This window comes from Archocentrus centrarchus, unplaced genomic scaffold (assembly GCF_007364275.1).
Source record: "Archocentrus centrarchus isolate MPI-CPG fArcCen1 unplaced genomic scaffold, fArcCen1 scaffold_38_ctg1, whole genome shotgun sequence".
NCBI lineage: Eukaryota > Metazoa > Chordata > Actinopteri > Cichliformes > Cichlidae > Archocentrus > Archocentrus centrarchus.
The window spans coordinates 98,424-121,941 of NW_022060265.1; the positions used below are offsets into that span (position 1 = coordinate 98,424).

The window sequence follows — 23,518 nt, forward strand, 5'->3', positions numbered from 1 at the left end:
TTTATCACTCAGGGTGTTTTTTTTAGCTTTGTGTTACCATGCTGAGCCTAAGATATATTGGTAGTATAATGCAGCAGGTCAGTTCATCAATTAAAAAAAAAAAAAGACCGCTCATATCTCCACTCCTCAAAGGCAGTAGGTGCTCTATTTTCCTCCTCCCTGCACGTGAACTCAGAGCAGATGATTGTGGCACTTGTGCATGAAGATAAAGGTATGCTCTATTTTTAAATTTTATACAGAATCAGCATTTTCAGAATTGGGTTTGTTTTTCAACTGCTGTTGATCTCTGCAGAAGAACCCAACGTAACCCTGAACCTTTCCTTAGTTTAGTCATCAGAGTGCAGAGCACCATGAAAGCAGGGACACTGCATGATCATTGGCTAAAAACTGGTGACTGACAAGTCTGACCAAACACACTTGTATTGGGGGGGAGAGAAAACCATTTTTAAACATTTTATTGATTGTGCACGGTTCCTGCTGGAAGTTGTCTTCCACTGTACAGTTTCCATCATTAGTTATCTGTATGAGCTGCAACTAAAAAAAAAAAAAATAAATCATTCCCACCCATTAAGAACTAAATCTTAAAGTTTCAATACATTACAACATGACTCCACTTTGCTAATCTACCCAGGGGTGAAATCATAGTGCACAAGCATTTACAAATACAAGCATGCTTCTGGTCCCACTCTGAGATGGTGCAGACTCTTCAGCTGCAGGCTGAGTTCCAGCTCTGATCAGCGGTGATGACCCTCGGCTCGCTGGGTCACTTTGACACAGAGGCTGATGTTTGCTCTCTGAATGAGATCCAAGGTGAAGTCACAAATGTGCATACATAAGCAGTCAGAAGTAGACTTCAATGAAAGATCAAACCAACAACGTGGACGAGGTGAAGCTTCTTTTCATGGGTGGAGCTGATAAACTTTTCAATTAAACCCCAAACATAAAAAAAAACAAAAAAACTTAATAGCGCACATGTAAAATGTGACAGCTGACAAAATAACCAATCTGAGAGTCTGGACCCTTCAATAGAAACGAGACAACAGCAGCTAAGGGGAAAGGCAGAATTCAGCCCACGTTTCATAAACACATTCAACTGGAGTCGGGCTTGGTGGTCCCGCTTGTTGTTTCGGAGGTCTTCAAGTAGTTCTAGAAAGAATGTGAACAAGGAAACTGATTAGACCACATGATTCCAACTTCTTTCTAACCAAACAAATGTGTGGATTTACTGACACATCACTGACTATCCTGAGCCACGTTTATTTTAGTTTTAGGCTTCGATTCAGTGAATTAAACAGCGCTTTGGTCACTTTAGTGGACCTGAGATTTTCAGGCCTTTAAGGGAGGGTCCCTACTTATTTCCAGGTACAATCACACTGGTAATACATCACCTCAAAGGTTTGTCAGGATGTATATTCATGTATCTAAAAGTAAGTGATTAAACCAATATATAAGAGGCAGGGTTATAGTTCTTGTGCTCTGCAGTTGTATTCTTTAATATGTATCTATACTCCATGATTGAAATCAATATGCTGCACAGTTACTGCAGGTGACAACACCAGAATGAATTCCATCTTATCCCCACAAATAACTGTGTGTGTGTGTGTGTGTGTGTGTGTGTGTGTGTGTGTGTGTGTGTGTGTGTGTGTGTGTGTGTTGCCTACCTGCAGGTTCTCGTAGTGTTTGCGAGTTTTGCAGTGACTGATTTCAGCCTCCTTGGATCCACTGAAGAACCGACTGCACACCTTACAGAAGAAACCCGTCTTTGGGACCAAGAACTCCATACCTGTGGATGGAGATACGCACACACCTAAATGAAGACTAGGCACCAAGACGTGAAATAAATATACACATAAGGCTCTTGATCATTGCATATCTTGCCATGATCAAGAGCCTGTGCTTCATGTGAAGTAACTGTGGTGTGAGCACCGCATCATTTATCAACATTAATGCAGAAATCCCACTACCTCCATGAGTTTAACTGTTTATCTTTTTTATATTCACATGAATGTGATACCACATCATGCCCCTCATACTGTGCGTCATGTTTGCAGGACATCCAAAGTGCCACAAATGAGCCACAGTAAATAAATACAAAGGAGCATCTTACCAACTGGGTTGCTGGGGTCAAAAGGAGGGAGGGAACGTGCTGTTGTCCTGGAAATTGATTTTGTCTTCTCCTCAGCACTGGTGCTGTTTTCAGACTCCTCCTGTTTCCCTGTGACAGACAGGGCTTAAAAAGTGCAACAGTTTTGATCAAAATTCAATTCATTTTGATATTTATTTACATTATATATAATAGTTTATTCAATTTAAGTGCTCTATTGGGGTGATACGGTACTATGAGGTCTTTGAGATAAGATGGGGCCTGATTATTCAAGACCTTGTATGTGAGGAGAAGGATTTTAAATTCTATTCTAGATTTAACAGGGAGCCAATGAAGAGAAGCCAATATGGGAGAAATCTGCTCTCTCTGGCTTCATTGATAGGTAAAGCTGAGTATCATCTGCATAACAATGAAAATTGATGCAGTGCTTTCTAATAATACTGCTAAGGGAAGCATGCATAATGTAAATAGAATTGGTCCTAGCACAGAACCCTGTGGAACTCCATAATTAACCTTAGTGTGTGAAGAAGACTCCCCATTTACATGAACACATTGGAGTCTGTTAGATAAATATGACTCAAACCACTGCAGTGCAGTACCTTTAATACCTATAGTATGCAATAATCTCTGTAATAAAATGTTATGGTCAACAGTATCACTGAGCTCCTTAAGAAGAAGAAGAAGCAGCAGCTCAGTTGTTGGCTGCTGGTGTCAGCTGGGATTCACAGATTTGCCCCCTAAGAAATCTGGATCCTGTTTTAAAAAAATCATTGCTAGGTCACAGGGACTTAGCAACACTGATTTGAGAAACATGGAGCTAACAACACCAGCAACAATAGCTGATTGTCTTCCAGGGGCCAGAGCAGGCAACACAGAAGGAAATCTGAAACTGGGATAGGGACTCATCTCTGTGCTTGTCCTGTTGGACCTCAGTGCAGCTGCTCCCTCCTCCTCAGCAGCTGTCCTCAGCAACAAACCTCCTCAGCAACAAACCAAAGTGTAATCCATCTTACCCGTTTCTGCAGCTCTGTCACTCCTTTCTTTGTTCTCTTCATCTTGCACCTCCCTCTGTTTCTCCTGCTTGATCAACCCCGCATTCTCCTCAGAAGACTGACCATGTTTAAGAGGATTCTCCTCATTCTCATCTTGACTTCTCTCTGCACTCACCACAGCTGCTGAGGAGGAGGGAGCAGCTGAAGCTGCAGGGACACAGATGGGAATGCTTTCCTCTGGGGTGGACTCAGCAGTCAGTGAGGTGTCTAAAGAGTAACAACAGATTTTAGGCCCATGTAGAAAAAGGCTAAAGAAAAAAACAAACACAATGACTTGTTCAGTGTACCTGGCTGAGGTGTGATGTCAGGCTCAGGTGGTTTGGATGTAGATGCTGGCACATGTGTTTGGCTGGGAGCAGGGTCACTTTGTAAAGTTGTTGATGGGGACACAGTAGCACTGGGGACCAGATCAGCTGTTACATCAGTCATCTCAGTCACATGTTCACACTCAGAGGCAAGCTCAGCAGGCTTCTCCAGAGCTGCTGTGACCTCCATGGGTGCACTCTAGAAGCAAAACACAAGACATAATGTCACCCTACAGAAATAAAGTCTTTCACAATGAGAACCCACCTGATGTGCAACATGGCATCACATTAATCAGCTGATAAAGTCTTTAACTCTTCAAAACTTGTGGTAACACATGGAATACAAAGTATTACTATAAGCAAATGAAACTGTGTAGAACAGATTACTAATCTCAGCTGTTGGAATTATGCTATAAATTCCATTCTGTTTATTATGAATTATCATATCTTCTGTTTGTATGTTTTTATAAGTTGTTTTATGTACACATTATACCAGGGGTAGGCAACTCCAGGCCTCGAGAGCCGGTGTCCTGCAGGTTTTGTGTCCCTGATCCAGCACACCTGACTCAAATGACTGAATCACCTCCTCAGTCTGCAGTCAAGTTCTCCAGAGTCCTGCTAATGACTTCTATATGTGATTCAGGTGTGCTGGATCAGGGACACAAAACCTGCAGGACACTGGCTCTCGAGGCCTGGAGTTCCCTACCCCTGCATTATACTGTTGTTTTTATGTTTGAAATGGAAACACGTGGTGGCATTTCTTAAAGAGGAAGTTGTAGTTACCTGTTTCAAGCCTACAGAACACACATAGGATACGCATCTCATGTACGCCATGTCACGTATGGACATTCCACAGTACACTTACTACCATATATGGTAAGGAAGAAGCCGAGAATGTTGTTTATTACATGCTGTAAACTAAGTTCTGTGTAACCCACGTGATTTTATTGTGAAAGTCCGAATAAAAGCGCTGCGCAAGAGGCAGTCCCTCAGGACAGATAACTTCCACTCAGCCGAGAGCTGAGTTCAAGGAACAGATCTCTCCTCCTTGCGCAAGTTTAAAAAAAGAGTTGTGTGTTTGTTCTCTGAGTTTATTAAAATGATCTGAACCTATCACATTACAATCACACAGAAAGGAAAAACAGAACAAAACGAGCACAGCTGAGCAGGTGCTAACGCCCAGCTGTTTTGGATTTTTGATCAGCTGAAAAAATCATGTTTGAGTGTAAATGCAGTTTTCAATAAATTCCCTGCTCAAAGGTTTTTGTCTCTTGTGCTGATTTCTTCTATTAGCATTGTGAAGCTCTACTTAGAACCTTCTTAAGATCCAATAGTGCAAAATGCAAATTCTTGCAATTTTTTAACTGCTCTAAAGATTTTGATCAGGAGTGTATAATCCCTCCAGAGTATCCTGGGTCTTCCCCAGGGCCTCACCCAGGAGGTATCCCAGTCAGACGCCCGAACCTCCTCAACCGGCTCCTTTCGATGTGGAGGAGCAGCAGCTCTACTCTGAGCCCCTCCTGGATGGCTGCTCTCCTCTAAGGGAGAGACCAGCCACCCATCAGAGGAAGCTCATTTCTGCTGCTTGTATCATGATCTTATTCTTGGCCTCAGACTTAGAGGTCCTTAAATATATAATCCATCCATCCATCCATTCGCTTCCGCACATCCTGTTAAGGGTCGCGGGGGGGCTGGAGCCTATCCCAGCTGTCACAGGGCGAGAGGCAGGGTACACCCTGAACAGGTCGCCAGCCTGTTGCAGGGCCAACACAGAGAGACAGACAACCTTTCACACTCTCATTCACACCTATGGGCAATTTAGATTAGCCAATTAACCTAACCCCAGTAAGTGCATGTCTTTGGAATGTGGGAGGAAACCCACGCAAGCACGGGGAGAACATGCAAACTCCACACAAAGAGAGGGAGAGGCCTGGGCCAAGGTGGAATCGAACCCAGGCCTTCCAGATGGTATTCTAACTGTGAGGCAGCAGTGCTAACCACTACGCCACCGTGCTGCCCTTAAATATATAATAATTTTTTTTTTAAATCAATAAACTGCAAAACCCTTGTTGATACTAGAGTGGAGTTCAGCCTACAGGAAGACTGGCTGAAAGTTCTTTAATCAAATAATAATAATAATAACAATAATAATAAAAATAATAATGATGCTATGGAGGCTAAAAATGTCCCCATCCAGGCAATAACTCTTTAAATGTTCAGGTTCTACACAGTAAAAAGCAGCACCATGTCAACATTAGTCATTAGTGGTGGTGTGAATAAACATCTGCATGAAGCTGAATGTACCTCTGGAGTGTGCTGTTGGACAGATGTGGGCAGGTTCCCCCCTCCCTCTGAGGGATTCGTCAGAAGATCAGCCACATCTCCAACTTCGTCCACTGTCACGAAGTCGCTCATGTCAAACGGGAACTCGTTCAGCTCCTCCTCCTCCTGATTTCAGGGCAGGACGAAGGAACAGAATTATTAATAACTCAGTGACATCCACGACTTTTAACACGCCCGTGTCCTCTCACCCTTTTGGTTTCGGCCTCCACGCTGTGCTGCTCATCCCTTCTGTGGCTCTGCCGGGATCCCTCCGACCTGAAGGATGATCTCGAGCCTGATGAAGTGTCACCATGGACTCTCTTCCTCTCCCTCCTCTCTCTTTCCCTCCTCTCCCACTCCCTTCTTTCCTCCCCCCTCCTCTCCCTCTCCCTCCTGGATTTTTCACTCCTTTCCCTCTCTCTCTTGGCTCTCTCCTCCTTCTCCCATGCCCTTCTTTCCCTCTCCCTCCTCTCCCTCACCTCCTTCTCCTTTCTTGCCTCCTTCTCTTTTTTCTCCTGCCTTTTCACCTCTCCTTCCTCCACCGTGTTGCTCTTGCTTAGCTCTTTAGTCTCCTCTGCTGTTTTTTGGCCCAGCTCTGTCTCCGTCTGTTCTTTCCCCTCTTCTCCACTGGGGGGTGCTGCACTGTTGTTGGACTGGCTGGTGGTCCTGGTTCTGCACTCCACAAGCAACGCATTAACCATGGCTTGAGTCACCTGGTGATAGTGAGATCAAAAACACAGTCTGAGAGCTCCCACCTGCAGGTTTACAGGAGAACAACAGAGAAATGCTTATTTATATTTTTTAAATTATGTATTTATTTAATTGCCTTGGGCAGTTGTGTCCTGGTCGTCTCCTGAGGAGCGGCTTTGCCATCGAGGCTGTGTGGCTTTGGCTCTTCTGCAGCAGGAGTTTGCTCGGAGGCAGCAGCTTTACTCTCCTCTGTTTTCTTGCTGACTGTGTCAACACCTGATGTTTCCACTGAGTCTGCTTCTAGTTTGTTCTCCGGTGGAGCCGAAGCTTCACAAACTGTGAGCTTGTCTTTTTCCATGTTGTCCTCTTTGCACTCTTTTCCTTCCAAAACTTCATCTTCAGCCGTTTCCTTCCTGGTCTTCACATCATCATCATCATGATCTTTTTCTAGCGTGTCTACAGGAGATTCTGCTGCTTCCACTCCATCTGCAGCAGCTGCAGCTGTTTGGCCTCCTTTGCCATTTCCATGTGCATCCTGCAGGCACATGCAAATTGGGCTGAATTCATCACAGGCAATCAGGTGTTTGAGAAAAGTTCAATCTGCAGAAGTGTAAATGGGTGTCACCTTAACTCTAACCAACGTTACTGACCTCAGATGAATCGTGATAGGCAGCGATGACTTTAGTCTGTGCGCTGGCTTTGGGGTCAGGCTTGCGGGAGAAGAACAGAGGGTTGCTCTGGATTACGCACGGAAACGTCTGGAAGCGTTTGTAAACGGAGAGGGCCATGGCTGCCGTCGCCATCTCACAAATGACCTGAGCAGGAAAGGAAACAGAACATGAGCCGAGTGTGATGTAGAGACAGGAGACGATGGATCTGCAGGGATGGTTTGCTTTTTCTTAATTAAAAACTATATAACAGAAACCAATGGACTGGACCTGGACCTGTCAATCAAACTGGCCACAATCCTAAATTTAATTCTTAACAAAATCCAAAGAGGAAAATCACCAAAGCTGTTATGAAGGCTGTCCATAGACAGGCTGTATACAAAGCTGTAAATATGCCTTTAAATGCTGTGAAGTCAGGTCAGCCTGTGGGGGCTGACTCTGGAGCTAGCTAGGACATGGGCACAGCTCTCACCATATTGCTGAGAACGAGGGTCCTGATGACCGTTCCGAAGCGTCGCACCAACTTCTGGACCTCTGAGGAACCGTACGGTGTGTTGGGAACATTACTGATTACCAGCAGGCTGTTCCAGCCTACCGGAGCTCGACGTTCCTGTAACAAACAGCAACATTCAATTTCCTGTTAACCAGCAGAAGAGGCAGTGTCTGTTTTGGCACCTGATCTTGATGTAGCATAATTTATTTCATCATATTTTAGTCATTAGAGTTTATTTAGTTTAAGTGTATCTAATGAGGGTTAGATTTTAATCCACCCTGACAGCTGATAACCAAGTTCTACAGCATATCTCAGCAGATGTTGACGGGTACATCTGAATAAGAAATGCTTAAATCATAACAAATATAAACCACTGTTCTCAGTGGTTACACTGGAAGAATTACTCACTAATGGATCCACTGATCCCATCAGAAGATTGTAGAGCGCCACCTGTGTGCAGAGTGTGGGTTTTCATTAGGCATTGCTAGAAGAACTAAAGCTAATGAATCGACAGCTGAGGCGTGGAAGTCCTACCGGAGTGCTGAGGCTGATGTGCTGTTTGAGGAGGATCAGCTTCACCTCAAAGTCTTTAATCTTGGCCGGCATGAACGTGTGGACTTTTACGATCTCCTGAGCAACCTCCATGTCTGCCACCGACACCAGTACCTAACATACAAACAGGATCTTACAAATTTGGTTAGAAAAACAGCATCGTCTATGCATCCATCCTCTGACCCTGTACAGGTCGCTGCAGCCTCTCCCAGCTGACGCAGGCCGAGAGGCCGGGTACAGCCTGTACAGGTCGCCACCCTGTCACTAACACACAGAGAGACAACCATTCACACCTGTGGGCAATTTCCAGACAATTCCCCTAACCCCAGTAACTGCATGTCTTTGGACTGTGGGAGGAAACCGGAGATCTACACAGAACATGTTCTGTAGACAGGTTTATTATATTAAAACTGAAAATACACTCTTACTGTATAAACACAATATCAGCTCAATATTCAATCTTAGTTCACACTGCAGGCCTTAATGCTCGATTCAGATTTCTTTTGAAATCCAGTCGTTCACATTGTCAAATATGTGATCTGTGTGAACTGCAAACAACCTACAAGTGTCGTGCATGCACAGTAGAGGACACAGTAATGTCACACAGAGCGAGCGTGCTCAGTGTTTGAAGAACGTGGATGAGGACGCAGAATAGTGACGTTTGTCGAGTGTCAGTGACGTGCAGGTCAGATGAAATCGACCGTACAGACACAGGTCACATTAGAAAAGATCAGATACGTATCAGATTCAGGACCACATGTCCAAGTGGCCTGGGTCACATTTGTACAGATCAGATCTGTGTTGGTCAGACTGTCGTAAAAAGATCAGATACAGGGCGCATAAGGGAAAAAAGAAAAGGGATTTGGGTCCCTTCAGGCTGCTGTGTGAACACAGCCTTAGGGGCTCGACACACGGGGAGCGACGTCGCTCGCTCTCCATTCATTTCCTATGGAGCTTGTGCGATGAGGCGACAATCGCTTGCCCTCCTCCAGCTAAGCGACCGGCGACGTTCGTGCATGTGAAATTTCGAGCTCGTACACGTAGACGTGCACACGCGACCAGGCGACGCGACACAACAAAGTTGGAAAATGTTCTACTTTTGTCGCTGTCGCGTGGCACTAAACCAATCAGCAAGAGTTTCATTGACTGACCAATGAGCGAAGAGTATGCTGCACACTGCAGTCTGCAACCACTTTCAGCAGGAAGGAAAGCATCGTTTTAGCTGTGTTTGACTTTCCTATATTATATGACACTTCACGCAGTGATTATCGAGTTAAACATAAAAGGCAGCCGTATGAGAACGTGTTGGTGCAAGACTAACGTTAAACAGACGGATAGAGAGGACTTTTGTGCTAATATAGGATGAACGCGAGGTTGTCTTTTTCTTTTGTAGAGGAGACTCAACAGCAAGATTTCTGTCAGTTCCAATAAAATCTTCAGACTCCTCATCTTTATTCCCGTGTCTGACACGGACTGCTTTGAAAATGTCTAAATCCCTCCAGTTTCATAACCAATCACATTTCTTGGAGACGAGTGACGTAAGAGCGCGATTCGCAAAGCTGCCGTCGCTATCGCGTCCCGTGTGTTCGGTTTCACCCCAGTGGCGATGCGACCCATTCGTCGCTGTCGTTTGTCGCTCCCCGTGTGTCGAGCCCATTAGACTGGAGCGCTGTTCCAAAAAGAACACGGACATCATCCAAGTTTGGATAGAGAATTATTCATCAGTGCAATAACAGCAGAATCCTAAAATAATGACCAAAAACAGCATTTTGATCAGTCATACGCACAAATGTAATAACTAAAGCAAATTTGTGGGAAAGAGAAGACATTTCAGGACCTTCAATTTCTTCGTGCTAATTTCAGACTTCTCAGTGAGCCACAGGAACCTGATGAGCACTTCCATCACTATTTTCTCGTGTATTACAGAGAACGAAAGCTTCAGATCACATGTACTAACCCTTCCCATTTGCGTTGCCAGGATGATGTCAGAGGGAGTCCCAAAAGGCTGGATCAAGTTAATGATGTCACACTCTGACCAGCCACTCTCAGGGAGTCCTGTGATCAACAGCCTGCCCTTCTGTGTGAGACAACACAGTTTTTAATGAGGAAATGTCTCAATAATGAGACACTCTGATACGTCCAATGGACTAAGAATTAGTGTACGGATCACGCACCTCATTTGAAGTCTTCTGGTTAGCATCACCCTCTGCAGTCGGGAGTCATGGGGGAGGAGAAACACACAACATGAGCTCATAAACGCGGCTGAGCCTTCAGATAATCGTAGCAGATCAGATGCATGTTCTGTACATCTCAGTTTCATTCATCTGGACCGACACCAGAGACCTCAGTGGAGGTCACACTGTTGGGTTTCTGTTCAGTGAGACTTCGGATCACGCGGTGTGGCTCCAGTATCCTCGGACGAGATACTGATGTGTGTGAATGACGATGTGTGTGACGGTCCATTCACCATCAGTGTTTCTAATAGACTAACAGAGGCCCAAGCACTGGCTCACGTTCCTGCTGGTACTCCAGATGTTTCCTACCTGTGTCCTTGTCAGCTGCACCTTTGCCGTGTCCCACTGAAGGTCTGCTGTGGATGAAGAAAGTTACAAGTTACATGAAGAAGAAATAACAGGGTTAGAAATGTAAAATCATTAATGGCTGTGACAAACCTGCCGCTCGGATCAGGACACTGTTCCCCTTCAGGTCTCTGTAAGAAGGAAGGACAAACAGTTTAAGAACTTTATGAATCCATAGCTGGAAATCATTCACACTCATTTTAGCATAGTCTCATCTTCCTGTTAACAAGCTGCAGGTGGGTAGGTCAACTCCACACTTATTTACAGTTTCCAGAGGTTGATTGTTCAGCAGCCTAACAGCCCCGGAAACAAAGCATCTCTGAGCAGATTTCTCCGGCTCTTCAGGGCCCTGTATCTTCTCTCGACTGGGGGTGAGCTGGATCACCCAGGATCTTCATAGCCCTATTATAAAGCCCTTTGAGTGCTCAAAGTAGAGTAGAAAATAGAAAAGCACTATAGAAAGAACCAGTCCATTCACCATTGAACCCACAGGAGTTTGCCGTGTCCCCTGGGGGGGGTGCATGGGGCAGCTCTTTATTTTCTCTGCAGTTTTTCCGGCATTTTTTTAAAAGTGGAGCCTCCGCTGAGCCTCGCCGACCACCACTGGTGTGTTGGTAGAACAAGTTAGGTTGTCAGCCAAGAAACTTGAAAGAGGGGACTTTCTCCACACAGACACGGCCTCTCTGCAGTGGGGCGTGGGCCACTCTTCTTCCTCCAGTCCACTGCTGGTGCTCAGCAGAAGGTTGTTTGCCTCCCAGACTCTGGACCTCTTCCCTGCACTCTGTGTCATCACCGCAGGAAATGAGACCCACCATCATCACATCATCTGAAAATCTGACTATGATGTTAGACTGGCGGGGGCACAGTCGTGTGTATAGGTCATAGAGCAGTGGTTCCCAAAGAGACGAGTGCTGAGGCCCACTTGAGAAAACCAAAAATCCCATGCCCCCCCCCCCAACAAAATGTAAGAGAAAGTGATGGATTTCCTTTAAAATTAGATTCATAAACATAAACAACTATAACTTACTGAAACTACTCAGTCACATGTAAAGTGCTGATGCCAATATGCACCTCACTGGGACACAAACGTCAATACAAGAGCAGTAAATGTAGGTCAGAGGAATGTCAAACCAACCACCTCCTGTTTTTATATAAATAAATACATTAATATACATAAACTATGCATACTTGTGAGTGATTTCAAACTAAATTTCTGTTATTACTTTAACCCTGCTGGGGTCTACATGCTGTAACTTGCATTCAGATTATGAAAAATTAAATGTACTTCACTATTATTGCAAGCACAGTCATTGAGTTACAAACGTGACTCAGTTACACTCACTTCCATTTAATGCACAGAAATCATTTAGATGAAACCAGACAGACAGAGACTTTATTGATCCCCAGGAAATATGAGCCTTTATGAAACTTAAAATGATAAAAATATTAATATGCTCTCACATATGCATGTACCTTTGCTACTGCAGCTGTGATCTGCTGGTCTCTGATGGAGAGGTCAGTGGAGGATGCGAGAGCCTGGGCATCTTCAGGCTTCAGCATACATACAGAAGCCTGTGACAGCAGACACACACAGTGAGCTCACACACACACACTCACACACACACACACTGGAGCTGCTATGTTTATCCAGTGTTGCATCATTTGTTCAAACAAACAAAAACAGATGAAGTCCATAAATAAAGTGACCCTGATGTTAAACTTTAACCCCACCTTCTGTCCTTGGCCCTTCTCGCTCTCCTCACAGGACGGCATGAGGATCACATTATTGATCTTTCCGAAGGACCCAACCAAATCGGTGACCTCTTGCTCCGAGGCGTCCTCTGGGATGCCCGTCAGATAAACCAGACGATCTGCAACAGACGAGTCCTGCGAGGGTGGAGTCACCATTTTCTTCTTCTTCTTGGGGGGTGGAGGTTTGGCAGACTTTAAAAGAGGAACAGCAACAGCATGAGGGTGAGATGAGGGCGAGGCTGAGTGATGTCACCAATAAATGAATGAAGGAGAGACGTTCTCAGATTAAAGCCTTCAACTCTGCATGTTTGTTCAAACCCATCACAGCATCTCCTGATGGACTCATATTACTGTGCAGCAGGATTTTAACAGTAATGCTGACAATGCTGCTAATATTTGATCATTTCCTCTGAAGCACTGACACTTCAACAGATCCAGCTGTGGTGACATCATCCACACTGCTGCCCCGCGCCATGACCACCTGCTGCAGGTGGATGTTTCCTGCAGCCCCCCCCCCCCAAACCTTTAATGGCGGCTCTGAGTGTTAAAGTCTGACACCGAAAGCTTCTTCTCTCATTAAGTCGACCTCAGTGAGCGTCACCACCGCACAGCAGGTGGTGACGCTCCACAATAGTCTTTTCCCATGAGCCCAGATAAGTTCTGGATCAGAAACACACTCACCCGTTCATATGAGGAAGGGTGCCCAAATTTTTTATGATCTTAATATTTACCCAACACCCATTCTTCCACGTAGTTACTGATATGAACCTGTGGCCTGAGGTCAGATCACAGCTAAAATAAACAGCATGAATAAAGGCGGCGTGGCTCTGCCTCCTACCATCTTGGCAGTCTTGGTTCCAGGCTTTGGCACAGACTTAAGAGTCTTGGCGGAGGGCCGGGATGATCCGTGTTTGGATCTGTGACCCCCGGTGGATGCGGACAGATCTCGGCTCTTGTCAGTGGAGTATTTGTTTGGACGCTTCACAGCGCTGCGGGAAAAACTCGCTGGACGTGAGTCAGAAACAAAGAGAGAGGCCGGGAAATGTTATAAACATCTGGAAAAGTACAGTTTCATTATTAAAAGCTACTAAATGCATGATATCAAGCTTCCAGTGTAGAAGGCTTTTAAAGCTGTGGGATGGAGCCGCACCAAACAATGAGCTGCTTTTCATCTGCACACACTCACACAAAGCTGTACAACATCACAATCATACTAATGTACATGGAAACACTCATAGTGCTCAGACAAGTACGATGTTCAAAGGTGAGGGAGCCCTCACCGTGTTTTAGGCTGAGCAAACAAACCCACACAGGCCCACTGACCTGCTGAAACTCTGCCCCTCCTCGCGGTCCAGTACTCTCTGGAGGACGAGGAGGCTCGGGGCAAATGAGAGGGACTGTGTGAGCCAGAGCGGGGGTGCTCAAACTGATCCCTGCGTTCTAAAGGGAACAAATGAAGATCACTGAGCTTACAACTGTGTATATAATAAGCACAGTGTGTTTTCCTGATCTGAACAGAGGTGCAGAGCAAAGGCCTCGTTTTAAACCTACAGTGTGGTGGTACATCTGCAGATGCAGGAAGGGCTGGGTGCCTGTCTCTAACACGTGACGGGCAGAACACCATGACCCACATTTAAAGACGCGATCAGAATCAGGAAGCTGGGGTTTCCATCAGAGCTTTCTCAGCCTGAGAGGCTGCCGGGCCCAAACTGAGTGCAGCCGCAGCATCGATAAAACACAACTCATAAAATTACTGCAGAACACCACAACTCTGGACCTTTTAACTGTCTGTGCATGCTGGCATCACAGCTTCTTGTGAAAAGAACTGAAAACTGAAGGGAAGAGACACACAAAGCCCAGGGAACAACACACACACACACACACACACACACACACACACACACACACACACACAGTTAAGAGGTCACAGATTAAGCCATAGTACCACAGCGTGGGTGTCTGCTAACTGGAAGGCTAGACCTGAATTAGCTGTGACGTATCCATGAGTGGGAATGTTAGATAAGGTGCTGTCTGAGTGTGTGTGTGTGTGTGTGTGTGTGTGTGTGTGTGTGTGTCTGAAATGTGCACTGTTCTGTTACTGAGTTCCTGCTGTGGGGCTCGTCTCTGATGTAATAAACATGAAGTTAGCTTTTCAGTTCTATAATCTGACACAGAAACTGAGGCCACACAGGAGTGTACTTTGGATTACACACTGTAAGCGGTGCACATCGTGTTCCCCTCAGAGTGCTGTACCTGTGTCAGGCTGGTGCCGTGGGTGACAGTGGGGGGAATCAGGTCTCTTCTGGGGCCTGTAGGAGCGGCCGTCCACCCGACGTTTCCTTGGAGGAGGACTTGGAGAGCGAGAGTGAGAGTGGGACTGAGATATGGAATGGGATGGAGAGTGATCCTTGGGATCCCACAGAGCCCGACTGCCATATCGTCCACTCCGACTAAAAGAGAGACACATCAAACTGGAATGGAGATTTCCCCATTTGTGGGACTAATAAAGGCATTCTTGATTCTTGATTCTGGAGTTACCCCCCCTTTCAGTGAGCTCTCTGTACCAAAAAAAGGGCCTCTGTTTCTGCTTCGTGCTGTTTTAGGGCTCTGATGGGCCCCAGGCACGCGTCAGCTGCAGGTTCATCGTGCACAAACATCATGTCTGACTTTTCTGTGAGAGCTGGGACTCCACAACTGCTGGAAGTTTCTCTGAGATTTCTTATTAAATGCTGTCCAAACATTCAAAGGTGTTCATGTGTCTGTGCCCACAGTGAGCAACAAAGGCACGTGCTACCCAAGCAAACTGAACATTACTTTACTTCTACTCTCATCTGATATTAATAAGTAACAACACTGCTCGGTGACACTATGGAGTTATGTGAAATGTTTGGGTCATCTGGCAGCAGGGCCTCCCACACTGCTGATCACAGCTAAAAACAGATTATTGGAAACATGAGACCAACTGACCTTGGCAGATTTGGTTTCCAGTCAGGGTACCTTCAGAGAAACACACAAACACCTGTTAGTATACTATTCACCATCTTCTACAACACTGCGACTTACAAAGCACACACAAAGCCTCTGTTTTCACTGATATTAGATTATAGTAGCAGGCAGCTGAAAGGAGCGGCTTATCAGCAAAGTCACGAATCTATAAAAGGACTCTGCGACTTTTCCTCAGGATATGATAACGCTATCACATCCTGAGGAAATATCTCCAGCAGCCTGGAAGATCTTCATTTAAAATAACTCTGTGGTTCTCTAACAGCAGGACACTGCCCCCTGCAGGCAGCCGGAGGGATTTAGAGCACGATCCATGTAGCATCTTAAATTCATGATGCAGAATCTACAAACGGCTGTCCCTTAACGTGAAAGCCAAGCTGGTGTTAATCAGTTAATGTATCCCTTCCATATTTATTTGTCACAAAGAAACCGGCAAGCAAAATATTTAATTAATTCCCTTCAGTTTTATTTTCATCCCTCTGCTACAAATACACACGAGTCTGTGGAAAAGCTGCTGATCCTTATTTCACTAAAATTCAACCTGGAGTCTTTGTTAAACAATTATTGGGAAATTTGGTGTGAACTCTGACATCTAAAGTGGTGCACACCACAGAACAAACCACTGCTGTCAGTGAATGGTTTCACACATGGTGACGGAGGCTCTGGTCTTGTCTGTGGCATCATGCATGGAAAATAATACTGTGCACAGTTAGTGCTAATGGAAACCTGCATGACGACAGTGAAGTCTTACAGTGCAGATGATACAGATATGACAAATGCAATGCCAAGTCAATAAGCCTGATTGAGTGCACAGCCAAAATAAAAGGCACAGGTCATTACTGGAACTGCAGCAGGACTGCAGGCCAGAGGCTTCAGCAGCACACTGAAATGGTCTCACCTGTTGCGCAGGTCCCTGCAGGCAGCCGTGTGGTTGACAGTGTTAACATGTTCAACCCAGTCCTGCAAAAACAGAGAGAGAAGCTTCATATAGAGTCACACAGAAGGTTACTGCTGTTACTGTGAGTGCAGAGAAAAGGACGTGGCACAGTTTGGAAACCCTCGACTCAGTCGGTGCATCAGTCACAGACGCTGGCAGAAGTCCCATCATTTGTTTGCTGGCTGCACTGGTCTGCTCTCAGCTCACTTTGAACTATCTGAAGTGTAATTTCTCATTTTCACATGCCTAAATTTTCATTGCCGGCACAGAAAATGTTGATCCGACAATCCAAGGTCAACAAAAGGACAAATGTGTTTCCTGTGCCGTTACGTCCTGTGATGTAGGACACGTTTAGACACATTTGGCAAAAATAAAACATTAATATGTTCCAGTTTTTAAAAGGTCTGTTCAGAGAAGAATACCTTCACAGAGCGTTAAGAGAAACAAAACTGTGAGACACTGAAAATAGTTTTTGTCTCTCTTCAGCCCAGAGTTTAACAATTAGGACTCTTGCTCGAAACTATGAGTAATTACAAACCTAATCATTAGTAATTACAGACACTGATCAGAATGCAAAACAAATTTGAAACTCAAGTATTTCAATGAAAACAGCATCTGATGGAAACCCCACTGCAAAGCCAGAGTGGGGGGGCACAGAGAACAGCAGTTTATTTTACAGGAGTTACTGCTCAGCTTTAAGCATCCTCTCACTGTCCTGGAGTAATCCTTTGGGGAGCTTTTAAAAAGATTTATTCAGCGTAAGAAAGTGCAGTAAAAACTAAAAGTATCCTGTTTTCAGTGATTTCACTCCATATGAAACAACTCAGAGCCAATTCAACACATTTCAGTGAAAACCAGGAGGAAAACAGCAGGATTAGGAGATCATCAGGATCGTGTCAACATGGATGGAGTTTTATTTCATTGTCCATTTAATTGTAATTTCAGACAGGTTTCTTACATGTTGGGATACTGGATAAATTAAAGGTTTCCTAATCTTATGGTAATGGCTTTTTAGAGTTTGTGCAGGGACACATTTCAGTTAAGAAACACATGATCGCAGTGGGAAACCTTTAATTCCAAACTCAAGTCATTTTACTTCACCAGACAGCTGTCTCCTCAGAAGAGCCCAAAGGATGAGCAGCAGTGGTCGGACACGTCAACCACCACCTCTAATGCAGGGGTCTCAAACTCCTGGCCCGCGCCCCACTTCCAGCCCACCCCTGCTCCCGGCCTGTGAATTTGTGCCAAAAGTATAACAGAACCTGGCCCTTTAAATTACTTTTTAAAATGTTGTTTTCCATTCCAATTAAAACAACCATTTTTCATGTAATTAAAATCAGAGGTCCCCGGGTAACAGTTCGTAGGTCGTTTGGTACCAGGCTGCACTCAAAGGATAAATTACATTATTTTTGTTTTATTTGTTATGAGTCTAAACGACATTTTACTTTGAAAAATGGGCGGATTCTCTCGTTACATCGTCTATGACTCACTCTTGACGTGTGTCATGATGCTTGTTTTGGTTACTGCTAAAATTAAACCCACAATCTTCACTGGTTCCCGCGCCTGTTCAGGCCTTTGCACACCAGACGGTAAATTTTGTGTGAATGTTTCTCTCAATCGTCTGTACTTAATGCAGCCGTTCACACCAACCGCGGCATTTCACAGGACGAATTTGGGCATTTAGTTTTTTGGATCAAGTTCGATTTTTCTGAATAGATGTGACCAATCAGAGCACCGCAGTCAGCATATTTTTTATATATATATAAAAATATATAAAGAACAAACAGTGGCCCTCCACTGAGATGACAGAGCAAGCAGTGGCCCCCAGGTAGTTTGAGACCCCTGTTTTCAAGTACCAATCAAAATGGTATCTATTAGGGAATGCGCTGCAATTTTGCTTTACTATCACGGTCCTTCACAGGGCTTTGCCATCATTCGTGTTTTTGCCTGTCACCAAATAGTCGACTAAAAGTCAGCCAATCAGAAGAATGAGTTCAAGGAAGTGGCAACACTGTGTTCGGTCTGTCCCACAGGAATCCCCATTTTTATGACTGCGCTGCCTTCTTTAGGGCTGAAGGAAAACCACTGTTGTTAAGTCCTAATGTTATTAACTCCACTCTGCTTCTTTTGCTATGTTAGCAACATGTGAAGGCCCTTCAGCTATGACTACAGCTTAAAATGGTGTCAGCCATGTATAGCTGTTAAAATATGGATAATAAATGTCTTGATTAATTCTTTTGAAATTAACATTCATGAATAAAAACTGATCTCTGTATGTGGGAAAAACTATCCTCAAAAAGACAATAACATCTTGACAACTGTCTGGTGAAGACTACTGTGGAGATATTCTTTTAGGAAAACTGTTGGACACTGGTACAAGGGCATTCACGATGGCACTCACCTTTTCCTGGTCACACAGTATGTGGCATAGGGAGCAGGTATGGGGATACACCTTTGGAGACACAGCTGAGAAATCATTTATCATGGTGGGCGTAGGTAACTTCTTGCTGCTGATGTGTGGTTTTGAGCCACATGAAGAGGACAGAGACCGTCTTGAAGAAGCCTCGCTCCTTGTTTCAGATGACGACCTTTGCTTGGTCCGGTCACGCCTGTAGTCTCGGTCTAGATCACGAGATTTGGGTGATGGTGAAAATTGTTTCCCCGGTGAATGACTGCTCTTGCGCTGGATGCTGTTTGCCCTGCGATAGTCACTGTCTCCATGCTTGCTTGATTCAGTGTGTTCCAAATGAACCTGCCGCCTTTCAGTTTTATCCATTTTTGACGCTGATGAAGAAGATGACAAGGCTGGGTACATTTTAACTGTCCGTTCACTGGACAGAGGCTCTCTTTTGAATGTCTCCATGTTACTACTGTCGTCCTTTGTTCGACTGGCGTGCCCATAGTCAATGACTTTACCGGCTGTCTGCGTAACAGTAAGAAGGCTGGGCACTTCTGGGGACTGTGAATGTGCCAGTGGAGAAGAGCAGGAAGGAGGCAGTAGCATATCATGGGTGCTGTGTGAAAATGACGATGAGGAAGTGGGAGCCACAGTCTTCTGTTTGCCTGACTTGTTGATCTGGATGTCACGGAGTATAAACGGTAAAGTATCTGGGGTTAGCTGATCATCGGGGTAGTGACTCAGGACTTCCAAGTCCTCGTTTGAAAGTCCAAAGCTAGCCAAGATGCTTCCTGCACTCTCTGGTGTGTATAAACTCTGACCCTCCCCACTGCCACCATGGGTATGCTGAGCTTGGGTCAAAGGTGATTCACTTACAGAGGGAATCCAATTTGGGAGTCTTGCTCCAATTTGGCTGCTCTGAGGCTGTTGTGGCCCTTGGTGTTGTTGTGACTGGTGACTAGTAGTAGGTGGAGGACCAGCAAACAGTTTAGTTGGAGGTTGGTAGCTTGACCAGTCTATTCCCTGCTGGTTGCCAGGCTGATTTTCAGTGGGGAGGGATAATGGGCTAGAGCTAAAGCTTCCGTGTTGACCGATCCCAGGACCTTGGGTATGGTGTGGATTTAGTCGGTTCACGTGATCAATCTGACGGTGGTCCATGTCCCTGGCACCACGAATTGCCAGTGCAGACTCGAGCTCATCTGGCAGTTGGGTCGGGCGAGGAAACTGAAAACCCATCACCTGCATAGCAGAGCGAGTTTGATGCTGATTTGGAGGTTGCTGGCGAGGTGGTGGCCTGGGCCCATTAGAAAATGGCTGTGAGCCCTGTGACGGGGGGTGTTGGTGATACATGGCAGCAGACAGACAAGGCCGTGTAGCTCTGTAGGTTTTACAGCTCGTGTACCCCACAGCCTGATATCTATTGAAAAGAGTCAGGAGGGCCAGGTGAGGAGGTAACGCTGCCGCAAGCCAGTTGTTGTGCTGTTGGCTGCCAACAGTGACGGTCGCTAAAGCAGCAAGCTGCTGGAGAGCAATCTGTGCCTCAGCTTCAATCTGGGCCCATCGGAGAGCTGTCACTGCAGCAGGACCGGCCACGGGTCCAAATATAAAATGGGTCCCTCTGGTGCCGCCGGTGATGGAGAATGTTGCAGTAGGAAGGGTGGGAGCAAGATGTGAATTACTGCCTGTGCACACAGCGAGGCTGAGGTGGAAAGCAGAAATATACTATTACAAATAAACGAGATTTCATTTTTTACTCCAAAATCATTTTTAAATGAAGTCTTCCTTTTGTCCGCCGAGCACTTTTTAACAAGTTGGTCAGTCCTCACAGTTTGTGGCATCTCCTTTAAAACGTACAGAAATGTGGTCAGCTCTGAGGTCCGCCCATCCTGCTTTTCCTTCATCAAGGAAAAGCAAAGCCACATTATGCAAAAACAGTTAACAATGAGAATGAAAAAACTGAACAGCAAATAGCAACGAAATGGCCCAACGAGACCTCATTTCTCTGCTCTAACCTTTTGGGCCTGACAGAAAGGGGGGGGTGTGCATAAATATGGTAATTATAAGGCATATTTGGCAGTTTTGTAGTGTCCGCAGTGAGCTTCCTCTCAGACGGACGTTCCTTCCTTCAGGAGGAAGCACCCAAAGCACCAAATATTAGCCTGCTATGCATTTTTAACATAGTGCAATTTGGCAGTTTTTACCCCCCAAACCTAGCCCACCTGACATTTAGAAACCATGAGTAACACTTACCTTACCTTCAAACAGATTTAACATGAACACACAGAATATAAGTACTTCACATGGTCTGCATGACTACAAGAAGTACTACAGAGATGCAAAGCTTTCTATGCTCCTCTGAAGAAGATGTAACAGTTTGGTTTTATAAACTGAGCTAGGGCTGGGCGATACATCAAGTTTTTAAAAAATATCGATATATTTTCATACGCGGTATAAGATGAGACTAGCGTTTATATCGATGTAGTCTATGTCGCTTTACAATCATACTTAAAGCTCCACCAGTTCATCTTTCTCTTCTCCCAGTTTGTCTGTGCACAGCTTCACTGCCCCGCCTCTCTCCACTTCACCCATTAATCATGCAGGGAGCGACCGCATGGCAGTGTTGCCAACTTAGTGACTTTGTTGCTGGGTTTAGCGGCTTTTCAGACCCCGCTGGTGACTTTTTCCCCCAAAAGTGACTAGCGACAATTTTAAGGACTTTTTCCGGTGAGGTTGGCGAGTTTTGGAAACCTGAAATCCTCCACTGTTTTGTGTACATACAGCCTTCATACTGCATCCGTTCATACGCTTTGGCATCGCCCAAGAGTCCCTGGCTGCAGGTAAGAGAGCGCCGCCAAACGCAGCAGAAGTTGGTTTGCACCGTAAGTCACGTGACCTTAATAGTGGAAGTGGGTCTTTTACGTGTGCTTGCAGACGCTGCATTGAGCGGGTGGGCCCGTTGCTGTGATACTGAGCTGGCTAAAATCCTGCAGATGGAGTTGTGTTCTGTCTGTCACAGTACTAGACATACAGAGGTACACACAGGAGGAAGTACTTTCCAGTGAAGTAGACTTCACCAGACTGGCTTTGTAAAGAATAAGTCAGCCTTTTGCTGTTTTTGCTCTCCATCTTTTCCATTTACATTTTAATAGCACAGCTGTGAGTCTTTTATAGAGGAAAAAAACATTAATGTATTTGAGGAGCATTATTATTTAAATGTCCCAACAGCTGAATGTTAATAAAAATGTCTGTGTGACATTTGGGACATGTAGCTTTGACTAAGAAGTGCCTTTCTGTTTATACCTTTGGAAAGAAAAAAATATATCGTATATCGCCATTCAGCTAAAAAATATTGAGATATTATTTTTGGTCCATATCGCCCAGCCCTAAACTGAACATGTGTACAGCATGTGACACACGAATATACTTTGTTGTACACAATTATTTTTGTGTGTGAGACAGAAAAATTGAAAATCAATCTCAAGTTTTGTTGAGAAATTTGATTCAAATTGATTAATGCAGCAAATGACAAAGTAAATCTGGGCCATAACATCAATTAAATTGTTCCTTTTTTAAAGACAACCCATCTCAAATTTTATATTGATGTTAAAAACAACAAAAAACAACTCATTTTTAATGTTGTATAATTATAAATTTAATCAATGTAGGCTAGGCTCATTAAAAAAGATACTCAAATACCAACTGACAGTAAAAGTTACTATTGAATTAGATACTCGTGTACAGCAGTACTGATATCTTAACTAGTGCTGTAGTACTCGAGATCGGTCTTGGTCTCGAGACCGCTTTTTGATGGTCTCGGTCTCGATCATTGCTTTTATTGGATGCAAAACGTACTGATTCAAATCCAACAAAGATTGCGCTCCTCTGCCTCTCAAAGGAGCACCTCGCAGACTCCGCCCCGGCTAGGTCGCTGCTATTATCGCTGCTTACGCCTGTATCATTTCACCGCAGTTTGCAATCTACCACAGAGCACGGACAGTTTCACTCACAGTGTGCACGTTTGATCTCACTATGGTCATGTGTGCGCCTGATTTCGTGGGTCACCGTAGTACGGAAATTAAAATTACAACCGGTATGAATGCAAGAAATAAGAGGGAAAAGATCAAAGGAAAATTTCAGGCTTCCTGTTCAATAAAAAAATCCCAGCATGAAAGGTAAATACCAACCTTCATGTATTTAGATATACAAACTGAAAATTTAATGCAAATTTTAGGGCTGCAACGATTCTCAGAGTAACTCAATCCGATTATTAAAAATCCTGGACAGAAATTTGTTGACACAAAGTGCGTACTTGTCGTCTTGCTCTAATCGCTGTCTGTGTTTCCCTCTGTGCTGCACACAGATGCTGCAGGAGTTTGGTTTGGACCGTAAAACGTATTTGCAGCACGAGAAAGGAGAGCGTGTTCTCCCACACTCATTATGTAAAGGAGCAGTTCACGAAGCGCGTGTTTCGCTGGTTCATTGAAACCAGCACCAGTACTGGCACGAGCACCGGCACCTCGGTGGTGGAAAAGTAGCAACGGTGAGCTCAGGTGGAGTGAAAGGAGCTCTTGTTCCTGTAACCACCTTAAAACCTTTACTGGGAAACAGCTGGAGGTCCTTCATCAACCACCTGATCAGCAACATGAAGAACAGAGAACTTTGT

General features: G+C 44.9%; 1 protein-coding gene across 1 annotated transcript in view; it reads right to left on the reverse strand.

Moving 5' to 3' along the window:
- Positions 1–439: 439 nt before the first annotated feature.
- The window catches only part of LOC115776826 (zinc finger protein 638-like), a 28,233-nt gene continuing 5,154 nt past the window's right edge, over positions 440–23,518 (reverse strand). The window contains exons 2-25 of the mRNA XM_030724605.1: positions 18,859–20,554; positions 16,419–16,480; positions 15,485–15,514; positions 14,771–14,967; positions 13,841–13,957; positions 13,356–13,522; positions 12,497–12,709; positions 12,239–12,337; positions 10,859–10,896; positions 10,730–10,776; positions 10,361–10,392; positions 10,144–10,263; positions 8,169–8,300; positions 8,043–8,084; positions 7,614–7,751; positions 7,124–7,288; positions 6,610–7,008; positions 5,993–6,496; positions 5,766–5,909; positions 3,444–3,660; positions 3,118–3,363; positions 2,108–2,230; positions 1,662–1,783; positions 440–1,146 (exon numbers count right to left, since the gene is read on the reverse strand). Coding sequence (XP_030580465.1) covers positions 1,090–1,146; positions 1,662–1,783; positions 2,108–2,230; positions 3,118–3,363; positions 3,444–3,660; positions 5,766–5,909; positions 5,993–6,496; positions 6,610–7,008; positions 7,124–7,288; positions 7,614–7,751; positions 8,043–8,084; positions 8,169–8,300; positions 10,144–10,263; positions 10,361–10,392; positions 10,730–10,776; positions 10,859–10,896; positions 12,239–12,337; positions 12,497–12,709; positions 13,356–13,522; positions 13,841–13,957; positions 14,771–14,967; positions 15,485–15,514; positions 16,419–16,480; positions 18,859–20,205 — 4,758 coding nt within the window. The 5' untranslated portion in view covers positions 20,206–20,554 and the 3' untranslated portion in view covers positions 440–1,089. The remainder of the gene's footprint in view (positions 1,147–1,661; positions 1,784–2,107; positions 2,231–3,117; positions 3,364–3,443; positions 3,661–5,765; positions 5,910–5,992; positions 6,497–6,609; positions 7,009–7,123; positions 7,289–7,613; positions 7,752–8,042; positions 8,085–8,168; positions 8,301–10,143; positions 10,264–10,360; positions 10,393–10,729; positions 10,777–10,858; positions 10,897–12,238; positions 12,338–12,496; positions 12,710–13,355; positions 13,523–13,840; positions 13,958–14,770; positions 14,968–15,484; positions 15,515–16,418; positions 16,481–18,858; positions 20,555–23,518) is intronic.